This window comes from Salmo salar, chromosome ssa20 (genome assembly GCF_905237065.1).
Source record: "Salmo salar chromosome ssa20, Ssal_v3.1, whole genome shotgun sequence".
NCBI lineage: Eukaryota > Metazoa > Chordata > Actinopteri > Salmoniformes > Salmonidae > Salmo > Salmo salar.
The window spans coordinates 5,463,571-5,485,727 of NC_059461.1; the positions used below are offsets into that span (position 1 = coordinate 5,463,571).

General features: G+C 43.5%; 1 protein-coding gene across 1 annotated transcript; it reads left to right on the forward strand.

Annotated features, from left to right (window-relative positions):
- Positions 1 to 695: 695 nt before the first annotated feature.
- Positions 696 to 12,630, forward strand: ak5l (adenylate kinase 5, like). Its single transcript, XM_045704207.1, is given in 8 exon segments — positions 696 to 720; positions 861 to 1,018; positions 1,115 to 1,303; positions 1,858 to 1,959; positions 3,914 to 3,932; positions 3,935 to 3,985; positions 3,988 to 4,085; positions 12,580 to 12,630. Coding segments are annotated over 8 exon segments (693 nt in total).
- Positions 12,631 to 22,157: the final 9,527 nt, after the last annotated feature.

Sequence of the window (22,157 nt, forward strand, 5' to 3'; positions counted from 1 at the left end):
AGTTTTTAAACCTAACCCTAACTAATGAAGGTGAAGTTTGATGTGTTGGTCCACCAGATCTTCTGCGCATTTGGGGGGGAAGTGTCTGGTAATGAGATTAGGTGTAATGTGACTAACATGACTTCACCTTAGAATGTATGCCATCCTTCAACATAACATGTCACCCTTTATAAAGCACGTGTTTATATCATATTCAACAGATGGTTATGTCACATTTCACATTGATGATTATGTCACACAGCCATGGCACATTTATGAACCTTTTATAAAGCATGACGTGGTTATAGATACTTTAACACATTTATATAGTGCTTATAAAGGCTTTATGAAGGCTTTTTGAATCCTTTATAAGCTGAACGTCATTTAAAGTGTCACCAACATTTACGTTTCTCTGTAAAAAATATACATGATAGTAACAACTTTGTTGTCTTTCTGATACAATGTAATGGACAGCCGATCCAAAAGTGTGGGCTTACATTATTTCAGGAGGCGTGAGGGCTGCCCTTGGGGCCACCTGCCTTGGGTCCAATGTGATGCCGATGAGCCCACATCCTACCAATGTTGGGCACACATTGTACCAATTTGTCCATGTTCGCTGGGAAAAGATGGGCTTATTTCAGGCAAAGTGAGGGCTGCCCTCACCAGATATGGGCTGCCCACACTGAGCCAATGCCTTGCGTGCCAATGTGGAGACAATGAGCAAAGGCGCATTGGCCCAATGTGGGCAGGCTACGTGGTGACATTATTGTAGCCCACATTGGGCCCACATTGTGCCAGTGTGAACATGTTTGTTGCGGAGTTTCAAACAAGAGACTACTATGGTTGCTTTGTTTGACAGTTATTTGATTTCTTTGTGGCAGACACCAGGCCTGTCTCCAGACCCGGACCTTACCGTCGGTATGACCGCCTTCCTCCCATTCAGGCCCAATTCTCCATCGAGAGCGACTCAGATATGACTGAGTCCACTGGACTTATTCAGGAGTATGACGTTTTTGACCCCTCTAAGCCCCGACCTCACATAATTTCTGTCATTGTTTAGCTCTGGCAACAACACAAAATACGAATGATGAACCTTTTGGTTCCCTGTACTGTGTAAGCATAATACGTTTTTAACATGTATTTTTGTTTAGGGGGACCAGGAAGCGGAAAGGGCACCCAAACTGCCAAAATGGCAAGCCATTATTGTTTTGAGTGTGTGTCTGTGGGGGAGATTATGCGGAACCAGCTCCTGCACCATGCCTCTAGTGACAGAAAGTGGGAGCTCATCGCTAAGATCAGCGCCAACGGGGAACTGGCACTTTAGGTAGGATGACGGTTGTCACTATCTAGTCAAGCAGCAGAGACAGAAGTTCTACTATTTCTCTTCTAAAAATATTATTTTAACACTAATGTTAAGCTTAACCTAAATACCTAACCCAAACCTAACATTTTCAAGACACAACTTTGCAGCATGGCCGTATTGCGGGAACCAAGGATGCCATTGTTAGATAACGTGTTCAGGTTGAAGGTGTCCTTGGACTGAACTGTCTATTTAGGGGGGATTATTTAAGATACTCTTTGAAGAGGTAGGGCTTCAGATGTTGTTGGGAAGATGGGCAGGGACTCTACTGTCCTAGCTTCAGGGAGAAGCTGGTTCCACCATTGGGGTGCCAGGTCAGAGAAGAGCTTGGACTGGGCTGAGAATTAGCTGCCCTCCTGTAGGAGTGGGAGGGTCAAGAGACCAGAGGTGGCAAAACGGAGTACTCTGGTTGGGGTGTAAGGTTTGAGCAGAGCCTGAAGTTAGGGAGGGGCAGTTCCTCTTCCTGCTCCGTAGGCAAGTACCATGGTCTTGTAGTGCTCACTGTCGTTATTCTTCAGGAGACAACAATTGAGGAACTGTAGCAGCAGTTCATCAAGAAACAAGGTGCCCAAGGTTTTTATTGTGGATGGATTGGCCCAGAAATGTCCTTTGAGGAGCAGGTGAATGACATCTACACTATTTCATTCACACTCTAAAAGTTATTTGGTTTATCACCAGGTAGCACCCTTTTTTGCTGCCATGTAGGGCCCTCCTTTCAATGTTCTATAAAGAACCATCCTGCATCCCACTGCAGGCTTGCCTCTAGAGTTAAGCAGGGTTGGTACTGGTCAGTCCCTGGATGGGAGACCAGATGATGCTGGTAGTGGCATTGGAGGGCCAGTAGGAGCACTCTTTCCTCTGGTCAATAATCAAAAAATACCCCAGGGCAGTGATTGGGGACATTACACTGTGTAGGGTTCTGTCTTTTGGATGGGACGTTAAAATGGGTGTCATGACTCTCTGTGGTCACTAAAGATCCCATGGCATCTATCGTAAGAGTAGGGGTGTTTCCTGGCTAAATTCCCAATCTGGCCCTCATACCATCATGGCCACCTAATAATCCTCAGCTTCCAATTGGCTCATTCATCCCCCTCATCTCCCCTGTAACTATTCCCCAGGTCATTGCTGTATGAAATTGTGTTTTCAGTCTGGTAAAAAAATAAGTTAAATTATTGTGATGCAACCATGTTGGGTGATAGGAATGTAATTGCCAAACAACTCTCAACCTATTCAACCACCCTAAGTGGTAGAGTTAATCAAAAACGTAAACGTCCTCTCACTGTCAACTGCGTTTACTTTCAGCAAACTTTCAGCAAAAATTATTTTGAACCAAACCAACATTTGTTATTGAAGTAGAAGTCCTGGGAGTGCATTCTGACGAAGAACAGCAAAGGTAATAACATTTTTCTTATAGTAAATCTGACTTTGGTGAGGGCTAAACTTGGTGGGTGTCTAAATAGCTAACCCTGTGATGCCGGGCTATCTACTCAGAATATTGCAAAATGTGCTTTCACCGAAAAGCTATTTTAAAATCGGACATAGCGAGTGCATAAAGGAGTTCTGTATCTATAATTCTTAAAATAATTGTTATGTTTTTGTGAACGTTTATCGTGAGTAATTTAGTAAATTCACCGGAAGTTTGCGGGGGGTATGCTAGTTCTGAACGTCACATGCTAATGTAAAAAGCTGGTTTTTGATATAAATATGAACTTGATTGAACAAAACATGCATGTATTGTATAACATAATGTCCTAGGAGTGTCATCTGATGAAGATCATCAAAGGTTAGTGCTGCATTTAGCTGTGGTTTGGGTTTATGTGACATTATATGCTAGCTTGAAAAATGGGTGTCTGATTATTTCTGGCTGGGTACTCTGCTGACATAATCTAATGTTTTGCTTTCGTTGTAAAGCCTTTTTGAAATTGGACAGTGTGGTTAGATTAACGAGAGTCTTGTCTTTAAAATGGTGTAAAATAGTCATATGTTTGAGAAATTGAAGTAATAGCATTTCTAAGGTATTTGAATATCGCGCCACGGGATTACACTGACTGTTGCGTAGGTGGGACGATTTCGTCCCACCTAGCCCAGAATGAATGCACAAACCATGTCTCTGTCACTAACAAATTCAGTCATAGGTGGTAACTCTACAATTCACTTGAAAGGCAAGGAACTCTGGGAATAGGCAAATAAAGCATTTCACTAAGCAGTGTGTTAATTCAACACTGTTTAGTATCTATACAGGTCCACACTTTCAGTGTTAATTTAACACTGGGGAATTTGCTGTGAAGGTACATTTATTTCCATTTGTAGAGTTCTGAGTGCAGTGTGCAATTCTGTTACATAATCCAATGAAATTCAAATTGAATTGAGTTGACGTTGAGTTCTGAGTGTTGTGTGTGTGAAGTGGGCAATTCTATAAAAAAAATTATAATGAATACAATAAATTATTTAAATTATGTTGATATCATTGTTTTGATCTCTTATTACAGCCTTACATTTTTTCAATTTTTTAAAAATTCATTTATTCATTTATTATTCATTATGTTTACCATATCCCAAATATCATCCATACAGATTGGCACTCCGGACCTAGTGATCTACTGGCCTGCTCCAATCAGCAACTTCGCCAGTGTCTTGAGAAGAGAGCCGCGAAAACAGCCACGCCATCGAGAAATGCCTGGAAATGTTGAAGCACAACATCACTCCATTAACCAACTACTACAAGGAGAGGGCACTTATTGTCAGGGTAGGTCCACCCTATTCCCTCCCCTACCTTGTAGAGCAGCTTTGTCGTTTGTTCCTGTAACTGCCGGTGAAACTCTCCACGTAATTCTCCTTTGTTGTTAAGAATTTGTATTTTTCTCAGATTTTTGCCTGCCATATGAGTTCTGTTATACTCACAGACATCATTCAAACAGTTTTAGAAACTTCAGAGTGTTTTCTATCCAAATCCACGAAGATCACATCAGTGACTCAACCCACTCAAGTGACGCACCCCTCCTAGGGACGGCATGGAAGAGCACCTGTAAGCCAGTGACTCAGCCCCTGTAATAGGGTTAGAGGCAGAGAATCCCAGTGAAGAGAGGGGAACTGGCCAGGCAGAGACAGCAAGGGCGGTTTGTTGCTCCAGTGCCTTTCCTTTCACCTTCACACTCCTGGGCCAGACTACACTCAATCATAGGACCTACTGAAGAGATGAGTCTTCAATAAAGACTTAAAGGTTGAGACCGAGACTGCGTCTCTCACATGGGTTGGCAGACCATTCCATAAAAATGGAGCTCTATAGGAGAAAGCCCTGCCTCAAGCGGTTTGCTTCGAAATTCTAGGGGCAGTTAGGAGGCCTGCGTCTTGTGACCGTAGCGTACGTGTAGGTATGTACGGCAGGACCAAATCGGAAAGATAGGTAGGAGCAAGCCCATGTAATGCTTTGTAGGTTAGCAGTAAAACCAGGACTGAGAACCGCTGTTCTTCATTGGGACCTCTTAATCTGCAGACAGGCTTTCATAGCTCTCTGTATTTTAGGACAGAAAATCCCACAAGAAATAAACTACACACTCTCACCTTGACAGCTGGGCCTGTAAATCCTTTCACCCTCCTCCAAAAAATACCAATTTGTGCCATTATCAAGAGTGGCACTGTGGCTAAAACAATATCCTACATAGTGTGGGAGGACTGTACCTAAAAAGGTTGGAGACTCATAACTAATCTAAGAGCATGCAATGTATATGTCCTGACCAAAAGATGAGGAGTCAGTGGTAGGGTTCACTTGACGATGCAGCACAGCAAGATTCTCAGTAGACAGGGGGCATGGGATGTCAGGAACAATGACCCGATTGTCAGTGTTTCCAGATTCCAGATTATCCCGGTCCTCCACCTGCTGAATCTGGAATGCTCAAAAGAAACAAATCTGTATTAGTGACGATAAATTTAAAGGAAGATCTGTCAAGCCATTCACATATCACACAGACACATACCTCTGCATAGTCTGGCTCAGACACAGGTGTTTGGAGCATTCCAATATGCCACAGCTGGTGAGGTGTCAGGTTCGCCTCTGTACTTAAAGGGTGATTGTCCCAAATCTCTGTGAAATGCTGCAGATCTGCCCGCAGACGAGGTAGGAACACATATCCCACACAGAAGAGGTGGATAGAATTTGACAGGTCAAGGTAGCCTTCTTCCTCCAAACTGTGCAGAAATTTGTAGTACTGACATGTCACAGCACTCCAAACATGTCTCCATAAGCATTCCACTCTAACAGAGAGAAAGAAAAGGTTTTGTGGGGGGAAAGAACCTAATCTCTGAGGTCCTGTGGTCTTCCCGTGCTTCTACACCTGCATTGCTTGCTGTTTGGGGTTTTAGGCTGGGTTTCTGTACAGCACTTTCAGATATCAGCTGATGTAAAAAGGGCTTTATAAATACATTTGATTTGATTTGATTCCTCCATGAATAGGGAACACTGAGGTGGGTCCGAGGTTATATAAATTCAAGTTGTGTATGCCTCTGTGACTGTATGTGACCCAGTCACTTATCTGAGTGTACCTGAAACATTTAAATATAGAGGGCTATGTGTCTCACCACTTGGTTATTTTAAGGTTAACCCCCAGGGAAATCGTGACTTGGCAGCAACAGGGGCTTGATAGTCCAGTGAAAATGGCTGACTTTTTATGTGGTGTAAATCTGTGAAATTAGCAGCTGACATCTTAAGGGTTTTTTAATGAATGCATGTGAGACAGGTTCCATGTACAACAAGACAGGCAGAGCGGAAGAGCGAAAAAGAACACAGAACAGTTTAATTACCTCTGGTTATGGACACTTGCCAGCAATAAAGTTTCCACGGCACTGAACATACATCTGGCAATATCTAAATTTTTGACCCCTTGATCAGCTCGCACTCTGAAAGTAGATATAAAAACAATAACTGAGATACTACCATTCAATCTAAAGCAGCAGATGTCATTTTCAGGATACGTCAATACAGCACAGAAAGCAATCTTAGGAGGTTTGATGAGGAAGATGTCAAGGGTTTTTATACAGAAAGTAACTCCTCACAAGATGTTACAATATGCATAATTTAAGTAATTATTTTTTTCATTCTACTATATCAATATTTACTTTGAAGGCCATCCATTTCTCCCGACTCCATCCATAAAATATCCAAAAGCAGTTGCTGCTATGTTATTGGCCGCAGTGTCCAGATAGAACGTCTATACAAGAGATAGCCTACGCTTAATACCAGACTGGTATTGTGGTTGTTCATTAGGTGATGGGAAATATGCAATATGCATACAAAATAATATGCTTACCTTCCTTGAAAATCCATCTATACTGCCAAAGATGACAATGTTGTATCTTGAAAAAAAAGCATTTGAATTAAAAGTGAAATGTTTAACCTATTATCCTGCTTCATTATTTATGTATTACCAGTTGATGCAGAACAACTCCAATACATAATTGAACATTTGTCTACGGATAAGTAAGAATAAAAAGGTTAAAATAACATCTTAGATTTGATGGAGACATTATACATCTTAGTACCTTATCAATTTATTATTTGTATCAATGTGGACGAGAGACAGGGGAGCAGGAACAGAGTATTTTTGCCGAGCAATGCAACGAAGCTGGATCATTCTGGCAATGATACCTGCTCCATCTACACGCTGCAAAGACTCCCTAACTCTTTGCCATTGTACACGATGGACCATTGCTTGGAGACTTCCTTTGACCATTCTAAAGCCTGCATGGGGCATCCTTGCCTTAATGGGCCTGACTTTCTGGTCTAACTCTTCGTCTGACATATCAGAATAGCATTCCCTGACAGACATATTGTGTTCTTTCATCCTTCTGTAAAAAAAGCTAACCGTTACACTGTCATGAAATATGATTATATATCGACTACGAAACAAATAGGACATGGCCTGCTTATGAGTTGCCATGAAAGAAAGTTAGATTAAGTCAACTGAAAATGGCAAGAACAGGCGTTCGTACTTAAATGTTTTTTGTTAGCTTGAGAATAATAATTGCATGATTTATCATTCTACGGTATGTATGTATCTATGTAATAGAGTAGAATGTTATGAACCGAAACTGAATAAGTCGTAGGAGCTAACTATTTCCCTCATTAAAATGCAAATCATTTTATAACATTTTTGACATGCGTTTTTCTGGATTTTTTTGTTGTTATTCTGTCTCTCACTGTTCAAATAAACCTACCATTAAAATTATAGACTGATCATTTCTTTGTCAGTGGGCAAACGTACAAAATCAGCAGAGGACGATATACTTTTTTCCCTCACTGTAACAATTTGCCTGTGATTAACCAGACCTTCATACAAACTTGCTATGCAGAATTATTGACACACAACTGAAGATGCTGCCATATCCTGCCAGCACGTCCACAAGCGAGCCACTCAGGCAGAGAATGGCGAGTGGAAGAGGGCGAGGAACCAGATGGGAGTAACAACAATTTGTTGCAAGTTGGGGAGGGGGGCTGATAGCTGCACAATAGACTATTCAACCTTTACTAAAGAATAGTCTAATATCCGAGCTATGTGTGAACCCCCCCCCCTCCTATCACAGACCAGATTTGCCGACCAAGATCATAGATCATTGATTATGCTTTTGGGTCCCAATGCACTACTGTGTCTCTAACTGACAATGAATGGGCAATATAAACCAAATAATAAACAGATAATTGTGCACGACTTCAAATGAAACAAGCAGGGAGCAGGTTTCGAACCCTCAACCTTCTTGCCCGAAGTTCAGCGTGCTATCGACTGTGCACCAAAAGCATGCTCAAGTTGCAGAGTCGATAGAGCGCGTCCACGCTGAAGCTTGCTACTCAATGTAATAAAGTAATGACTTTTCAAATAAGTTACCTTACACGTTATGTTGGCTGACAATTTGTTAGGTACACTGTCCTTACAAACCACATAGCATATCATTACAGCAGTATTTACCGGTATGTTAGCTATCTACCTAAAGTTAGTAGTTATACATCAAACTTGACAGTATATTAGCTATAGGCTAACTACCCAGAGTTTATTGACTTGATTATTCCCGTCATTCTTAGCTTAGCTAAATGGTATAGTCGTTGTGCGTTCTCAATGGACATTAGGGTGTGTTTCGTAAATTCGCTCTGGCTATCTACTCCGATTTCAGAGCACTCTCGTCTGAGTATACCAAAGTGCAGAATAATGAATGTACGAGCACTCAACACCCATTGAATTTGGCCGGTGTCAGTAAACGTTGGCAAAAAAAGCATAATTAAATTGTTTCCAGCAGCACAGTTAGTCACCAACGCTCTGGTTAATACGAAAACTGCCTAACCAGCTCTGCTAGGGCGAGTAAAATGGTTAGAGTGGTCTCATTAGTGTCTAGAGGTAGCTAGCAAGCTAGCCAACATTAGCTTGGGTGCTTGACTGCCATTGTAAGGCCAGAATGTTCAAATCAGCCCTACTCCTCGGCCCGAACGTCCAGTGCATGCTCCGAGAGCGAAACGGTCTGAATTTACAAACGGACAATCTGACAACGCTCTGAATTTATGAGTGCAGGCACTCCAGATTGAATTTAAGAACACACCCAAAGTCGAAAAATGTCTAACTAGTCATTTGTTATGCTAACTAGCTAGAAAGATGTTGCATAGCAACAGCATCAACTTCCAGTGGAGAAGTAGAGAAGGCAAAGAGCAAGTACGCTCAATTGAAAGTTCGGTGACACTACAATTAGGGTGTGGAAATGTTATGCCCCTTAGATTGTAATTTAGAATCTTCCAATCCTCTTATGCTGTAGCCTACTACCGACTGTCACATTGTACAGTGCCATATTTTCCATTCCATCCTAACAGAAACTCTGAGGGTTTAATTTCTCGTATTAATCAAATTAATTAAGCCACATTTCTTAAAATCAATTCCATATACTATGTTATTACAAAAAAGGTTTTAAATTCTCTTGTAATGCAAATATAGAAGACTATCAAATGCTTCTCAAAGATGCCCTCTGGTGGTCAAACTAGCACTAACTCGCATTAACAGAATAAATAACGTGCCACAGAATGCTGGATCAGCCCGCAAGGTGTGTTGCAGTATGATGCAACTTTTAAAGGAGGAACCACTGTAGCACACCTGATTCAACTTGTTAATAAAGACAATAATAAAACCTATGGAATTTGTACAATATAATATGGCTATTAAACCAGAATAAAAAAACTGTATGGTTCTACAAAGAACCTTTGAGATTGAGAAAGGTTCTTTATAGAACCATTCTCCATAAACGTTCTATAGTGAACCATAACAAAGGAAAGTATTCATACCCCTTGACTTATTCCACATTTTGTTGTGTTACAGCCTGAATTCAAACTGATTTTAAAAAATCTCACCCATCAACACACAATATCACGTAATTAAATGTTTGCAAATGTATAGAAAATAAAATAAATAAATATCTAATTTACGTAAGTATTCACACCCTTGAGTCAATACATGTTAAATCACTTTTGGCAGCAATTACAGCTGTGAGTCTTTCTGGGATAGTCTCTAAGAGCTTTGCACACCTGGATTGTACAGTATTTGCACATTATATTTATAAAAATAACAAAAAAGTTAGTTGTTGACATTGATCTTCAAGCTGATTTAAGACAAAACTGTAACTAGGTCACTCAGGAACATTGAATGTCATCTTGGTAAGCCACTCCAGTGTATATTTGGCCTTGTGTTTTAGGTTATTGCCCTGCTGAAAGGTGCATTTGTCTTCCAGCGTCTGTTGGAAAGCAGACTGAACAAGGATTTTGCCTGTACTTAGCTCTATTTAGTTTATTTTTATCCTAAAAAAACTCCCTTGCCGATGACAAGCTTACTCATAACATGATGCAGCCACCACTATGCTTGAAAATATTAAGAGTAGTACTCAGCGAAGTGTTGGATTTGCCACAAACATAATGCTTTGTATTCAGGACATTAAGTTAATTTCAGGATGCATGTTTTGGAATATATTTATGCTGTACAGGCTTCCTTCTTTCCCCTCTATCATTTAGGTTAGTATTAACTAAAATGTTCTTGATCCATCTTCAGCCATCAAACTATGTAACTGTTTTATAGTCACCATTGACCTCCTGGTGAAATCCCTGAGCGCTTTCCTTCTTCTCCAGCAACTTAATTAGGAAGGACACCTGTATCTTTCTAGTGACTGTGTGTATTGATACACCATCCATAGTGTAATTAATAACTTCACCATGCTCAATGTCTGCTTTTTTCGTACCCATCTACCAGTAGGAGCCATTCTTTGCAAGGCATTGGAAAATTGGTCTTCATTGTTTGAAATTCACTGCTCGACTGAGGGACCTTACAGATAATTGTATGTTTTGGGTACAGAGATGAGTATGTCATTCAAAAATCATCTTAAACACTATTATTGCACACATATAGCCGCAAAAAGGGTTCTAACCGTAGCGGAACACTTTTTTTATGGTTCTTTATATACATTTAGGAAAGTGATGAGCATGGTTCTTTATAGAATCTTCAAAAGAAGTTTCCATATAGCGCTAAAAGGCTTCCAATATGGCTACAAGTCAAATAACCCTCATTTGGCACTATATAAAACCATTTGTTTTTAGTGTGTACAACTATGAACAACAAACAACAAATCTATCTCTCTCTCATTGTAAAATTACTTTCCTCTTATACATGGTATACTGCACATATCTTATGAAAAAAAATAATTACTAAACTCAGCAACAAAAAAAAAGAAACGTCCTCTCACTGTCAACTGCGTTTATTTTGTGTGTAAATATTTGTATGAACATAACAAGAATCAACAACTGAGACATAAACTGAACAAGTTCCACAGACATGTGACTAACAGAAATGGAATAATGTGTCATTGAACAAAGGGAGGGTCAAAATCAAAAGTAACAGTCAGTATCTGGTGTGGCCACCAGCTGCATTTAAGTACTGCAGTGCATCTCCTCCTCATGGACTGCACCAGATTTGCCAGTTCTTGCTGTGAGATGTTACCCCACTCTTCCACAAAGGCACCTGCAAGTTCCCGGACATTTCTCGGGGGAATGGCCCTAGTTCTCATCCTCCGATCCAACAGGTCCCAGACGTGCTCAATGGGATTCATGTACCACATGAAGGAGGAGGATTGCCTGCAATGACAACAAGCTCAGTCCGATGATGCTGTGACACAACACCCCAGACCATGACAGACCCTCCACCTCCAAATCAATCCCGCTGCAGAGTACAGGCCTCGGTGTAACGCTCATTCCTTTGACAATAAACGCGCATCCGACCATCACCCCTGGTGAGACAAAACCGTGACACATCAGTGAAGAGCACTGGTCCAGCGACGGTGGGTTTGTGCCCATAGGCGATCTGTGAAGTTATTTGGATTTTTACAAATTATCTTTGAAAGACAGGGTCCTGAAAAAGGGACTTTTCTTTTTTTGATTCCTGGACCTGAGACCAAAAACAAGCTACATATGGATAGTACCAAAACAAATGATCTAATGATTCTGTCTATTCGCAGCAAAATCTGCAGAGCTGGGATTGTTCTATCCCCAATATATATAACATTCTATTGGTTGCAAGAATTTTGTATAATCATTTTGAATCCGTGTGTTGTTTTGTGTATCAGTTCATAAACCATGTGCCATGGAATCGGTACATCGAAAATCTCTTCCCAACTATTTTGCAATCTATGTGGCACAGCTGTACATTGTTTTGTCCCTTAAATGAAACTGCAATCAACTTTCTATGGCCTGTTTTAAAAATAGTGATATTTAGGAGATTAGTTCATTTTCAAATAACTGAAAGTGAGAGGTATTAATCTGAAATAAGGGAAAAAAGCCACTCTTGAACATGGGGTTAGACATTCTTACTAATCTGCTAGAGAACCAGTATGGTTTTAAGTATAACTTTTGTATGACTGATGCCTTTAGTGAGAGGTCTAATGATTTAATATTTTATCATTTCTGCCCTCCGAACTCATATTCATAAAACAAAATAGGCCCGTTCAATTTTATCTGCTCGCTTGCTCGTAAGCAAGACCTTAGGCAAATAGGTCAACTGTGATATGACTAAAGAGTTAATCAGGGTGGTTTTTCCACAAATAGACAGGTATTTTCCTTTCATTGACTTAAATGTGATCCTCTTGCCATGGAACCTGACCTGTAGGTGATACAAAATAATCCCTAAGCAGGTTGCATTGTTCTTTTGAACAAATTGTGGGGTTACGTTCCCTTCTAGGCTCTGCTGGCTGCAGAACACCCAGTCCATGTCTCCTCCAGGCTCCCTTGATGACCCTGTGGTCAGCATCCTCCCACTCTGCAAATGCTGGTGGCGTGTATGCCTCAGACCTGCACTCTATGAGGAAGTTGTGTATGCAGAGGGAAGCCTTGTCTGGTTCAAGGCAGATGGTGGACCTAAACACCCTCAGCCAGTTAGCGAGGATGCCAAAGGCATTTTCAACTACTCTCCATGCCCTTGGGAGTCATTAGTTTAGGATTCTCTGGTCGTGGTCCATCTGTCTAAATGGATAGGGCTTCATCAGATCAGTCCGTAGGGGGTATGCCTCATCCTCCACAAACATGTACGAAACCACAACATTTGAGTTGGGCAGTGACTCAGGTGGTGGAACAATTAAAAGGCCACGGTTCATTGGCTTTCTGAGGTCAGAGTGGGAAAACAGCTTCCGGGCAGCTTCTCTCCTGGAGAACAGGGCGTAAAAAAAACTTTTTCACCTCTCCCACGAACCCTCCAGACTAACGCATATGGCCAGCTGTTGTTCCCATACAGCAGTAGCCCAGGTGAGAGCCCTTGTGGACATCAGCGTGATGAGATAGGCTACTTTGGAGCGATCCGAGGGGAAGAAGGAGGGCTGAAGCTAAAAAAATAAGGGCACACTGAGCTAGACATGCCAGACAGGTGATCGACTCTCCATTGAAGTGTTCTGGGGGGGTAAACGGGGCTCCCGAGAAGGTGGAGTGGCCGATGAGACGGCACTGCTAGCAGCTGGGTTACTGAGGGGCTGTGGGGATACCTCTCAGACAACCTGCGGAATTGCTCCAACAAACTGTCCAGTGCCCGGTCATGGTGTTCCAACCTTTGGACCCCCTCCATAAGGCCACGAAGCAGTTCCTCGTGCCCCCCGGTGGTGGCTCCTTGGGAGGAGATGGCATCGCGCAGCTGGCCCGGGGCTGCTGGGTCAGTCATGGCCAGTTCGTACTATTAGGTTTGAAGGTAAGACCCAGATGCAGACTGTGTCGGAGTAACAATGTTTATTACTGCAACAGGGCAGGCAAACGACAGGTAGGCGCAGGGGTCGATAACCAGAGTAGTGGGGGAAAGGTACAGGATGGCAGGCAGGCTCAGGGTTGTGTCAGGCAGAGGTCGGTATCCAGAGGTGGGACAAAGGTACAGGATGGCAGGCAGGCTCAGGGGCAGGGGCAGGCAGAGTGGTCAGGCAGGCGGGCTCAGAGACAGGACAGGCAAGGGTCAAAACCAGGAGGGCGAGAAAACGAGAGACTGTGGAAAGCAGGAGCTGAGACAAAAAACGGTTGACTTGACAAACAAGATGAACTGGCAACAGACAAACTGAGAACACAGGTATAAATACACAGGGGATAATGGGGAAGATGAGCGAAACCTGGAGGGGGGTGGAAACAATCACAAAGACAGGTGAAACAGATCAGGGTGTGACAGTATACATTACATATATAGAGCATGTGGACATGTGGTCTGAGCAGACATTTGACAAAAAAACACACAAAACAAAAAAACATAAAGATAAGTAAGTATTTGTAGTTTTATATATATATATATATTTTTTTTTTCACCTTTATTTAACCAGGTAGGCAAGTTGAGAACAAGTTCTCATTTACAATTGCGACCTGGCCAAGATAAAGCAAAGCAGTTCGACAACATACAAAAACACAGAGTTACACATGGAGTAAAACAACATACAATCAATGATGCAGTAGAAGAAAAAAAAATAAGACTATATACAATGTGAGCAAATGATGTGAGATAAGGGAGGTAAAGGCAAAAAAAATGCCATGGTGGCAAAGTAAATAAAGTATAGCAAGAAAAACACTGGAATGGTAGATTTGTAGTTTGAAGAAAGTTCAGAGATAAAAATATAAATAATATGGTGCAAAGGAGCAAAATAAATTAAATAAATAAATACAGTAGGGGAAGAGGTAGTAGTTTGGGCTAAATTATAGATGGGCTATGTACAGGTGCAGTGATCTGTGAGCTGCTCTGACAGCTGGTGCTTAAAGCTAGTGAGGGAGATAAGTGTTTCCAGTTTCAGAGATTTTTGTAGTTCGTTCCAGTCATTGGCAGCAGAGAACTGGAAGGAGAGACGACCAAAGGAGGAGTTGGCTTTAGGGGTGACCAGAGAGATATACCTGCTGGAGCGCGTGCTACAGGTGGGTGCTGCTATGGTGACCAGTGAGCGGAGATAAGGGGGGACTTTACCTAGCAGGGTCTTGTAGATGACCTGGAGCCAATGTGTTTGGCGATGATTATGAAGCGAAGGCCAGCCAACGAGAGCGTACAGGTCGCAGTGGTGGGTAGTATATGGGGCTTTGGTGACAAAACGGATGGCACTGTGATAGACTGCATCCAGCTTGTTGAGTAGGGTATTGGAAGCTATTTTGTAAATGACATCGCCGAAGTCGAGGATTGGTAGGATGGTCAGTTTTACGAGGGTATGTTTGGCAGCATGAGTGAAGGATGCTTTGTTGCGAAATAGGAAGCCAATTCGAGATTTCACTTTGGATTGGAGATGATTGATGTGAGTCTGGAAGGAGAGTTTACAGTCTAACCAGACACCTAGGTATTTGTAGTTGTCCACAAATTCTAAGTTAGAACCGTCCAGAGAAGTGATGCTGGACAGGCGGGCAGGTGCAGGCAGCGATCGGTTGAAGAGCATGCATTTAGTTTTACTTGTGTTTAGGAGCAGTTGGAGACCACGGAAGGAGAGTTGAATGGCATTGAAGCTCGTCTGGAGGGTTGTTAACACAGTGTCCAAAGAAGGGCCAGAAGTGTACAGAATGGTGTCGTCTGCGTAGAGGTGGATCAGAGATTCACCAGCAGTAAGAGCGACATCATTTATGTATACAGAGAAAAGAGTTGGCCCAAGAATTGAACCCTGTGGTACCCCCATAGAGACTGCCAGAGGTCCAGACAGTAGGCCCTCCGATTTGACACACTGAACTCTGTCAGAGAAGTAGTTGGTGAACCAGGCGACGCAATCGTTTGAGAAACCAAGGCTACTGAGTCTGCCGATGAGGATGTGGTGATTAACAGAGTCAAAAGCTTTGGCCAGGTCAATGAATACGGCAGCACAGTATTGTTTCTTATCGATGGCGGTTACGATGTCGTTTAGGACCTTGAGCGTGGCTGAGGTGCACCCATGACCAGCTCTGAAACCAGATTGCATAGCGGAGAGGGTGCGGTGGGATTCGAAATGGTCGGTAATCTGTTTGTTGACTTGGCTTTCGAAGACCTTAGAAAGGCAGGGTAGGATGGATATAGGTCTGTAGCAATTTGGGTCAAGAGTGTCACCTCCTTTGAAGAGGGGGATGACAGCAGCTGCTTTCCAATCTATGGGAATCTCAGACGACACGAAAGAGAGGTTGAACAGGCTAGTAATAGGGGTTTCAATAATTTCGGCAGATAATTTTAGAAAGAAAGGGTCCAGATTGTCAAGCCCAGCTGATTTGTAGGGGTCCAGATTTTGCAGCTCTTTCAGAACATCAGCTGAATGGATTTGGGAGAAGGAGAAATGGGGGAGGCTTGGGCGAGTAGCTGTGGGGGGTGCAGTGCTGTTGAATGCAGTAGGGGTAGTTAGGTGGAAAGCATGGCCAGCCGTAGAAAAATGCTTATTGAAATTCTCAATTATAGTGGGCTTATCGGTGGTGACAGAGTTTCCTATCCTCAGTGCAGTGGGCAGTTGGGAGGAGGTGTTCTTATTCTCCATGGACTTTACAATGTCCCAGAACATTTTAGAGTTGGAGTTGCACGAAGCGAATTTCTGTTTGAAAAAGCTAGCCTTGGCGTTTCTAACTGCCTGTGTGTATTGGTTTCTAACTTCCCTAAAAAGTTGCATATCGCGGGGGCAGTTCGATGCTAATGCAGAACGCCACAGGATATTTTTGTGTTGGTTAAGGGCAGTCAGGTCTGGGGAGAACCAAGGGCTATATCTGTTCCTGGTTCTAAATTTCTTGAAAGGGGCATGCTTATTTAAGATGGAGAGGAAGGCATTTTTAAAAATAACCAGGCATCCTCTACTGACGGGATGAGGTCAATATCCTTCCAGGATACCAGGGCCAGGTCGATTAGAAAGGCTTGCTCGTTGAAATGTTTCAGGGAGCGTTTGACAGTGATGAGTGGAGGTCGTTTGACCGCTGACCCATTACGGGTGCAGGCAATGAGGCAGTGATCGCTGAGATCTTGGTTGAAAACAGCAGAGGTGTATTTAGAGGGCACGTTGGTTAGGATGATATCTATGAGGGTGCCAGTGTTTGCGGCTTTGGGGTTGTACCTGGTGGGTTCATTAATAATTTGTGTGAGATTGAGGGCATCAAGCTTGGATTGTAGGATGGCTGGGGTGTTAAGCATGTCCCAGTTTAGGTCACCTAGTAGCACGAGCTCTGAAGATAGATGGGGGCAATCAGTTCACATATGGTGTCCAGAGCACAACTAGGGGCCGAGGGGGGTCTATAGCAGGCGGCAACGGTGACAGACTTGTTTTTGGAGAGGTGGATTTTTAAAAGTAGAAGTTCAAATTGTTTGGGTACAGACCTGGATAGCAGGACAGAACTCTGCAGGCTATCTCTGCAGTAGATTGCAACACCGCCCCCTTTGGTCGTTCTATCTTGTCTGAAAACGTTGTAGTTAGGGATGAAGATTTCAGAGTTTTTGGTGGACTTCCTAAGCCAAGATTCAGACACAGCTAGGACATCCGGGTTGGCAGAGTGTGCTAAAGCAGTGAATAAAACAAACTTAGGGAGGAGGCTTCTAATGTTAACATGCATGAAACCAAGGTTATTACGGTTACAGAAGTCATCAAAAGAGAGCGCCTGGGGAGTAGGAGTGGAGCCAGGCACTGCAGGGCCTGGATTCACCTCTACATCCCCAGAGGAGCAGAGAAGAATAAGTATGAGGGTACGGCTAAAAGCTATAAGAATTGGTCGTCTGTGACGTCCAGAATAGAGAGAAAAAGGAGCAGGTTTCTGGGGGCGATAAAATAGCTTCAAGGTATAATGTACAGACAAAGGTATGGTGGGATGTGAGTACAGAGGAGGTAAACCTAGGCATTTAGTGATTATGAGAGAGATATTGTCTCTAGAAACATCATTGAAACCAGAAGATGTCATAGCATGTGTGGGTGGAGGAACTGAGAGGTTGGATAAGGTATAATGAGCAGGGCTAGAGGCTCTACAGTGAAATAAGCCAATAAACACTAACCAGAACAGCAATGGAGAAGGCATATTGACATTAAGGAGAGGCATGCTTAGCCGAGTGATCAAAGGGTCCAGTGAGATTCAGACAGCTAGCCGGGCCATAGGTAGCAAGCTGGTGGAAGATCGGAGGGAGGTCTGTTTTTAGCCACCTCGTGCGTTTCCGTCTGTGGGTTAGTGGGGTTCCGTGTGGAAGGGGGGACCAGTCCAAGTTGGCAAAATAGTTAGTTATAGTGGCCCAAGAAAAGTGTCCGATAGACCTATTCAGATCGCAGCCGAAAAGACAGCTAACGATTAGCGGGCCGCAGATGGGCGATCAGGTTACGTCGCGACGGAGGTGCCAGTTGGATAACTCCCTCGGGCAGATAACGTCGGTGGTCCAGTCGTGAAGACCCGATGGGGCTCCGCATCGGCAGTAAAACGGGTCAGGATAGGTGAGTTGTAGCCCAGGAGACACTTCAGCTGGCTAGCTCAGGAATAGCCCAGGAGTGGCTGACGGAACTCTTCAGCTGGCTAGCTGGCTAGCTCCGTAATAATGTGTGTTAATTCCGTGACCGACGTTGCCAATAGTCACTCAGGTAGCAGCTAGTTAGCTGCAAGATCCAGGTGTAAATGTCCAGAGCCTGCGGTAGAAATCGGGGAAAGGAGAGAGAATAGGTCCGGTATGCTCTGGTCTGAGTCGCGCTGTACAAAAACTGCCGATAGCTTTTCGAGCTAACGGATAGCTGAGGACAGCTAACCGTGGCTAGCTGAACTTCAACGTTAGCCAGTGAAAATGGCTAACCTCTTGCTAGCTTCTGTTGTGGAATTCAGATGAGGTAAAATAATACTTTATTTTTTAAATTGGTGAGGCGGGTTGCAGGAGAGTGCTTTGAGGTTGAGTTTTTAGAATAAAAAAAATATATATATATAAAAAGATAAGTGAAGAAAAAATAATAATATGTAAATATATATATACACGGGACACGACAAGAGGAGGGTAGAGGACGTCTGAACTGCTACGCCATCTTGGGAAAAAAAATATTTAAAAAAGTTGAGGCGCTATGCCTTTTTATGAATATTTTAGCTCTGACTCCTCTCCTAATATACCAAAATAAGATACATTGTGCATAAATTTGAAGAAAGACTGCCACTTAAGTACTTAATATATAGCCCCTCTCCAGTCTCACCAGTATCCACCATTAAATCTTAGTTGTAATGACAAAAAAGGAAAACCAATGATTCGAAATCCTTTCTTAATCTGTCCAGAACTCGTATTCATTTTTCTACAGGTTTACCCAGTTCTTCCCTCTTTACCCCACCTAAACCAAGCTTATCCCCACCTTCCATCTTAACTCACCCTTGCCCAACTGAGCCAAGCTTGTCCCACCCTCCCATTCTTACTCACCCTTGCCCCCCAAGCCAAGCTTATCCCCACCTCCCATCCTTGCCCTTTCTTACCCACCCAGGCCAAGTTTATCCCAACCTCCCGCCTTTTCTCTTCTTCTCAGACACATTTACACCCCATTATACATTTACTTACTCATCTATTCTCGTTCATTCAGACACAACATATACCCTATGCCTCCACACACCCATTGTTCATTTGCATTTTGTCCAATATAAATCAAATCAGTAAAATAACAATAGCGAGGCTACATACTCGGGGTACCGGTACAGTCAATGTGCGGGGGCACCGGTGTTGAGGTAATTGAGGTAATATGTACATGTAGGTAGAGTTATTGAAGTGACTATGCACAGATAATAACAGAGAGTAGCAGCAGTGTAGAATGGGGGGGGGGCAAATGCAAATAGTCTGGGTTAGATGTTCAGGAGTCTTATGGCTTGGGGGTAGAAGCTGTTTAGAAGCCTCTTGGAACTAGACTTAACGCTCCGGTATCGCTTGCCATGTGGTACCAGAGAGAACAGTCTATGACTAGGGTGGCTGGAGTCTGACAATTTTTAGGGCCTTCCTCTGACACTGCCTGGTATAGAGGTCCTGGATGGCAGGAAGCTTGGCCCCGGTGATGTACTGGGCCATATGCACTACTCTCTGTATGGCCTTGCGGTCGGAGTCTGAGCAGTTGCCATACCATCCAGTGATGCAACCAGTCAGGATGCTGAGGACCCATGCCAAATCTTTTAAGTCTCCTGAGTGGGAATAGGTTATGTCATGCCCTCTTCACGACTGTCTTGATGTGCTTGGACCACATTAGTTTGTTGGTGATGTGGACGCCAAGAAACTTGAAGCTCTCAACCTGCTCCACTCCAGCCCCGTCGATGAGAATGGGGGCGTGCTCGGTCCTCCTTTTCCTGTAGTTCACAATCACCTCCTTAGTCTTGATTACATTGAGGGATAGGTTGTTGTTCTTGCAACTCACGGTCAGGTCTCTGACCTCCTCCCTATAGGCCTACCACTGTTGTGTCATAGGCAAACTTAATGATGGTGTTGGAGTCATGCCTGGCCGTGCAGTCATGAGTGAACAGGGAGTACACGAGGGAACTGAGCACGCACCCCTGAGGGGCCCCCGTGTTGAGGATCAGCGTGGCGGATGTGTTGCTACCTACCCTTACCACCTGGGGCAGCCCGTCAGGAAGTCCAGGATTCAGTTGCAGAGGGAGGTGTTTAGTCCCAGGGTCCTTAGCTTAGTGATGAGCTTTGAGGGCACTATGGTGTTGAAAGCTGAGCTGTAGTCAATGAATAGCATTCTCACATACTAGGTGTTCCTTTTGTCCAGGTGTGAAAGGGCAGTGTGGAGTGCAATAATGATTGCATCATCTGTGGATCTGTTAGGGCGGTATGCAAATTGGAGTGGGTTTAGGGTTTCTGGGATAATAGGGTTGTGAGCCATGACCAGCCTTCCAAAGCACTTCATGGCTACAGACGTGAGTGCGACCGGTTGGTAATCATTTAGGCAGTTTACCTTAGTGTTCTTGGGCACAGGGACTATGGTGGTCTGCTTGAAACATGTTGGTATTACAGACTCAGACAGGGAGAGTTTGAAAATGTCAGTGAAGACACTTGCCAGTTGGTCAGCGCATGCTCAGAGTACACATCCTGGTAATAAATCTGACCCTGTGGCCTTGTGAATGTTGACCTGTTTAAAGGTCTTACTCGCATTGGCTGGGGAGAGTGTGATCACCCAGTCGCCCAGAACAGCTGATGCTCTCATGCATGTTTCAGTGTTACTTGCCTCGACGCGAGCATAGAAGTTATTTAGCTTGTCTAGTAGGCTCTTGTCACTGGGCAGCTCTTGGCTGTGCTTCCCTTTGTAGTCTGTAATAGTTTGCAAGCCCTGCCACATCCGACGAGCATCGGAGCCGGTGTAGTACGATTCGATCTTAGTCCTGTATTGACGCTGGTTCGTCGGAGGGCAGAGGGAGATTTCTTATATGCTTCCGGGTTAGAGTCCTGCTCCTTGAAAGCGGTTAGCTCTAACCTTTAGCTCAGTGCGAATGTTGCCTGTAATCTATGGCTTCCCATTGGGGTGTGTACACACAGTCACTGTTGTGACGATGTCATAGATGCACTTATTGATGAAGTCAGTGACTGATGTGGTGTACTCCTTAATGCCATCGGAAGAATCCCAGAACATGTTCCAGTCTGTGATAGCAAAACAGTCCTGTAGTTTAGGATCTGCTTCATCTGACCACTTTTTTATAGACCGAGTCACTGGTGCTTCCTGCTTTAATTTTTGCTTGTAAGCAGGAATCAGGAGGATAGAATTATGGTCAGATTTGCCAAATGTAGGGTGAGGGGGAGCTATGTACGGGTCTCTGTGGTGGAGTAAAGGTGGTCAAGAGTTTATTTCCCTCTGGTTGCACATGTAACATGGTGATAGAAATGACATAAAACTGATTTAAGTTTCCCTGCATTAAAGTCCCTGGCCACTAGGAGCGCCACCTCTGGATGAGCGTTTTCCTGTTTGCTTATGGCAAGAACAGCTCATTGAGTGTGGTCTTAGTGCCAGCATCGGTCTGTGGTGGTATGTAGACAGCTACAAAAAATACAGATATAAACTCTCTAGGTAGACAGTGTGGCATACAGCTTATCATGAGATACTCTACCTCAGGCAAGCAAAACCTCAACAGCTGTGCTGGAATGCGAACAATATGGGTGCTACTTCTAGAACAAAAACTCTTGCATCTTTCACAGCAAAGAGCGAGGGAGTCCTGGGGATGACTGGAGGAGCAATGGTGGAAGAGGAAGTATTGTGTGATTCTTTTGGCGCGAGTACAGTTGGTGAGAAAGAGTGGACGATGGTGAAGAAGTGAACAGTAGTTTATGGTTGGAGTGCGATTCACGAGCAAGGATGTTTTTTTGAGTGACCTGTTTCAAGTCTCGAAGACGGTGAAGGATGAATTGGGTAAAGTGGA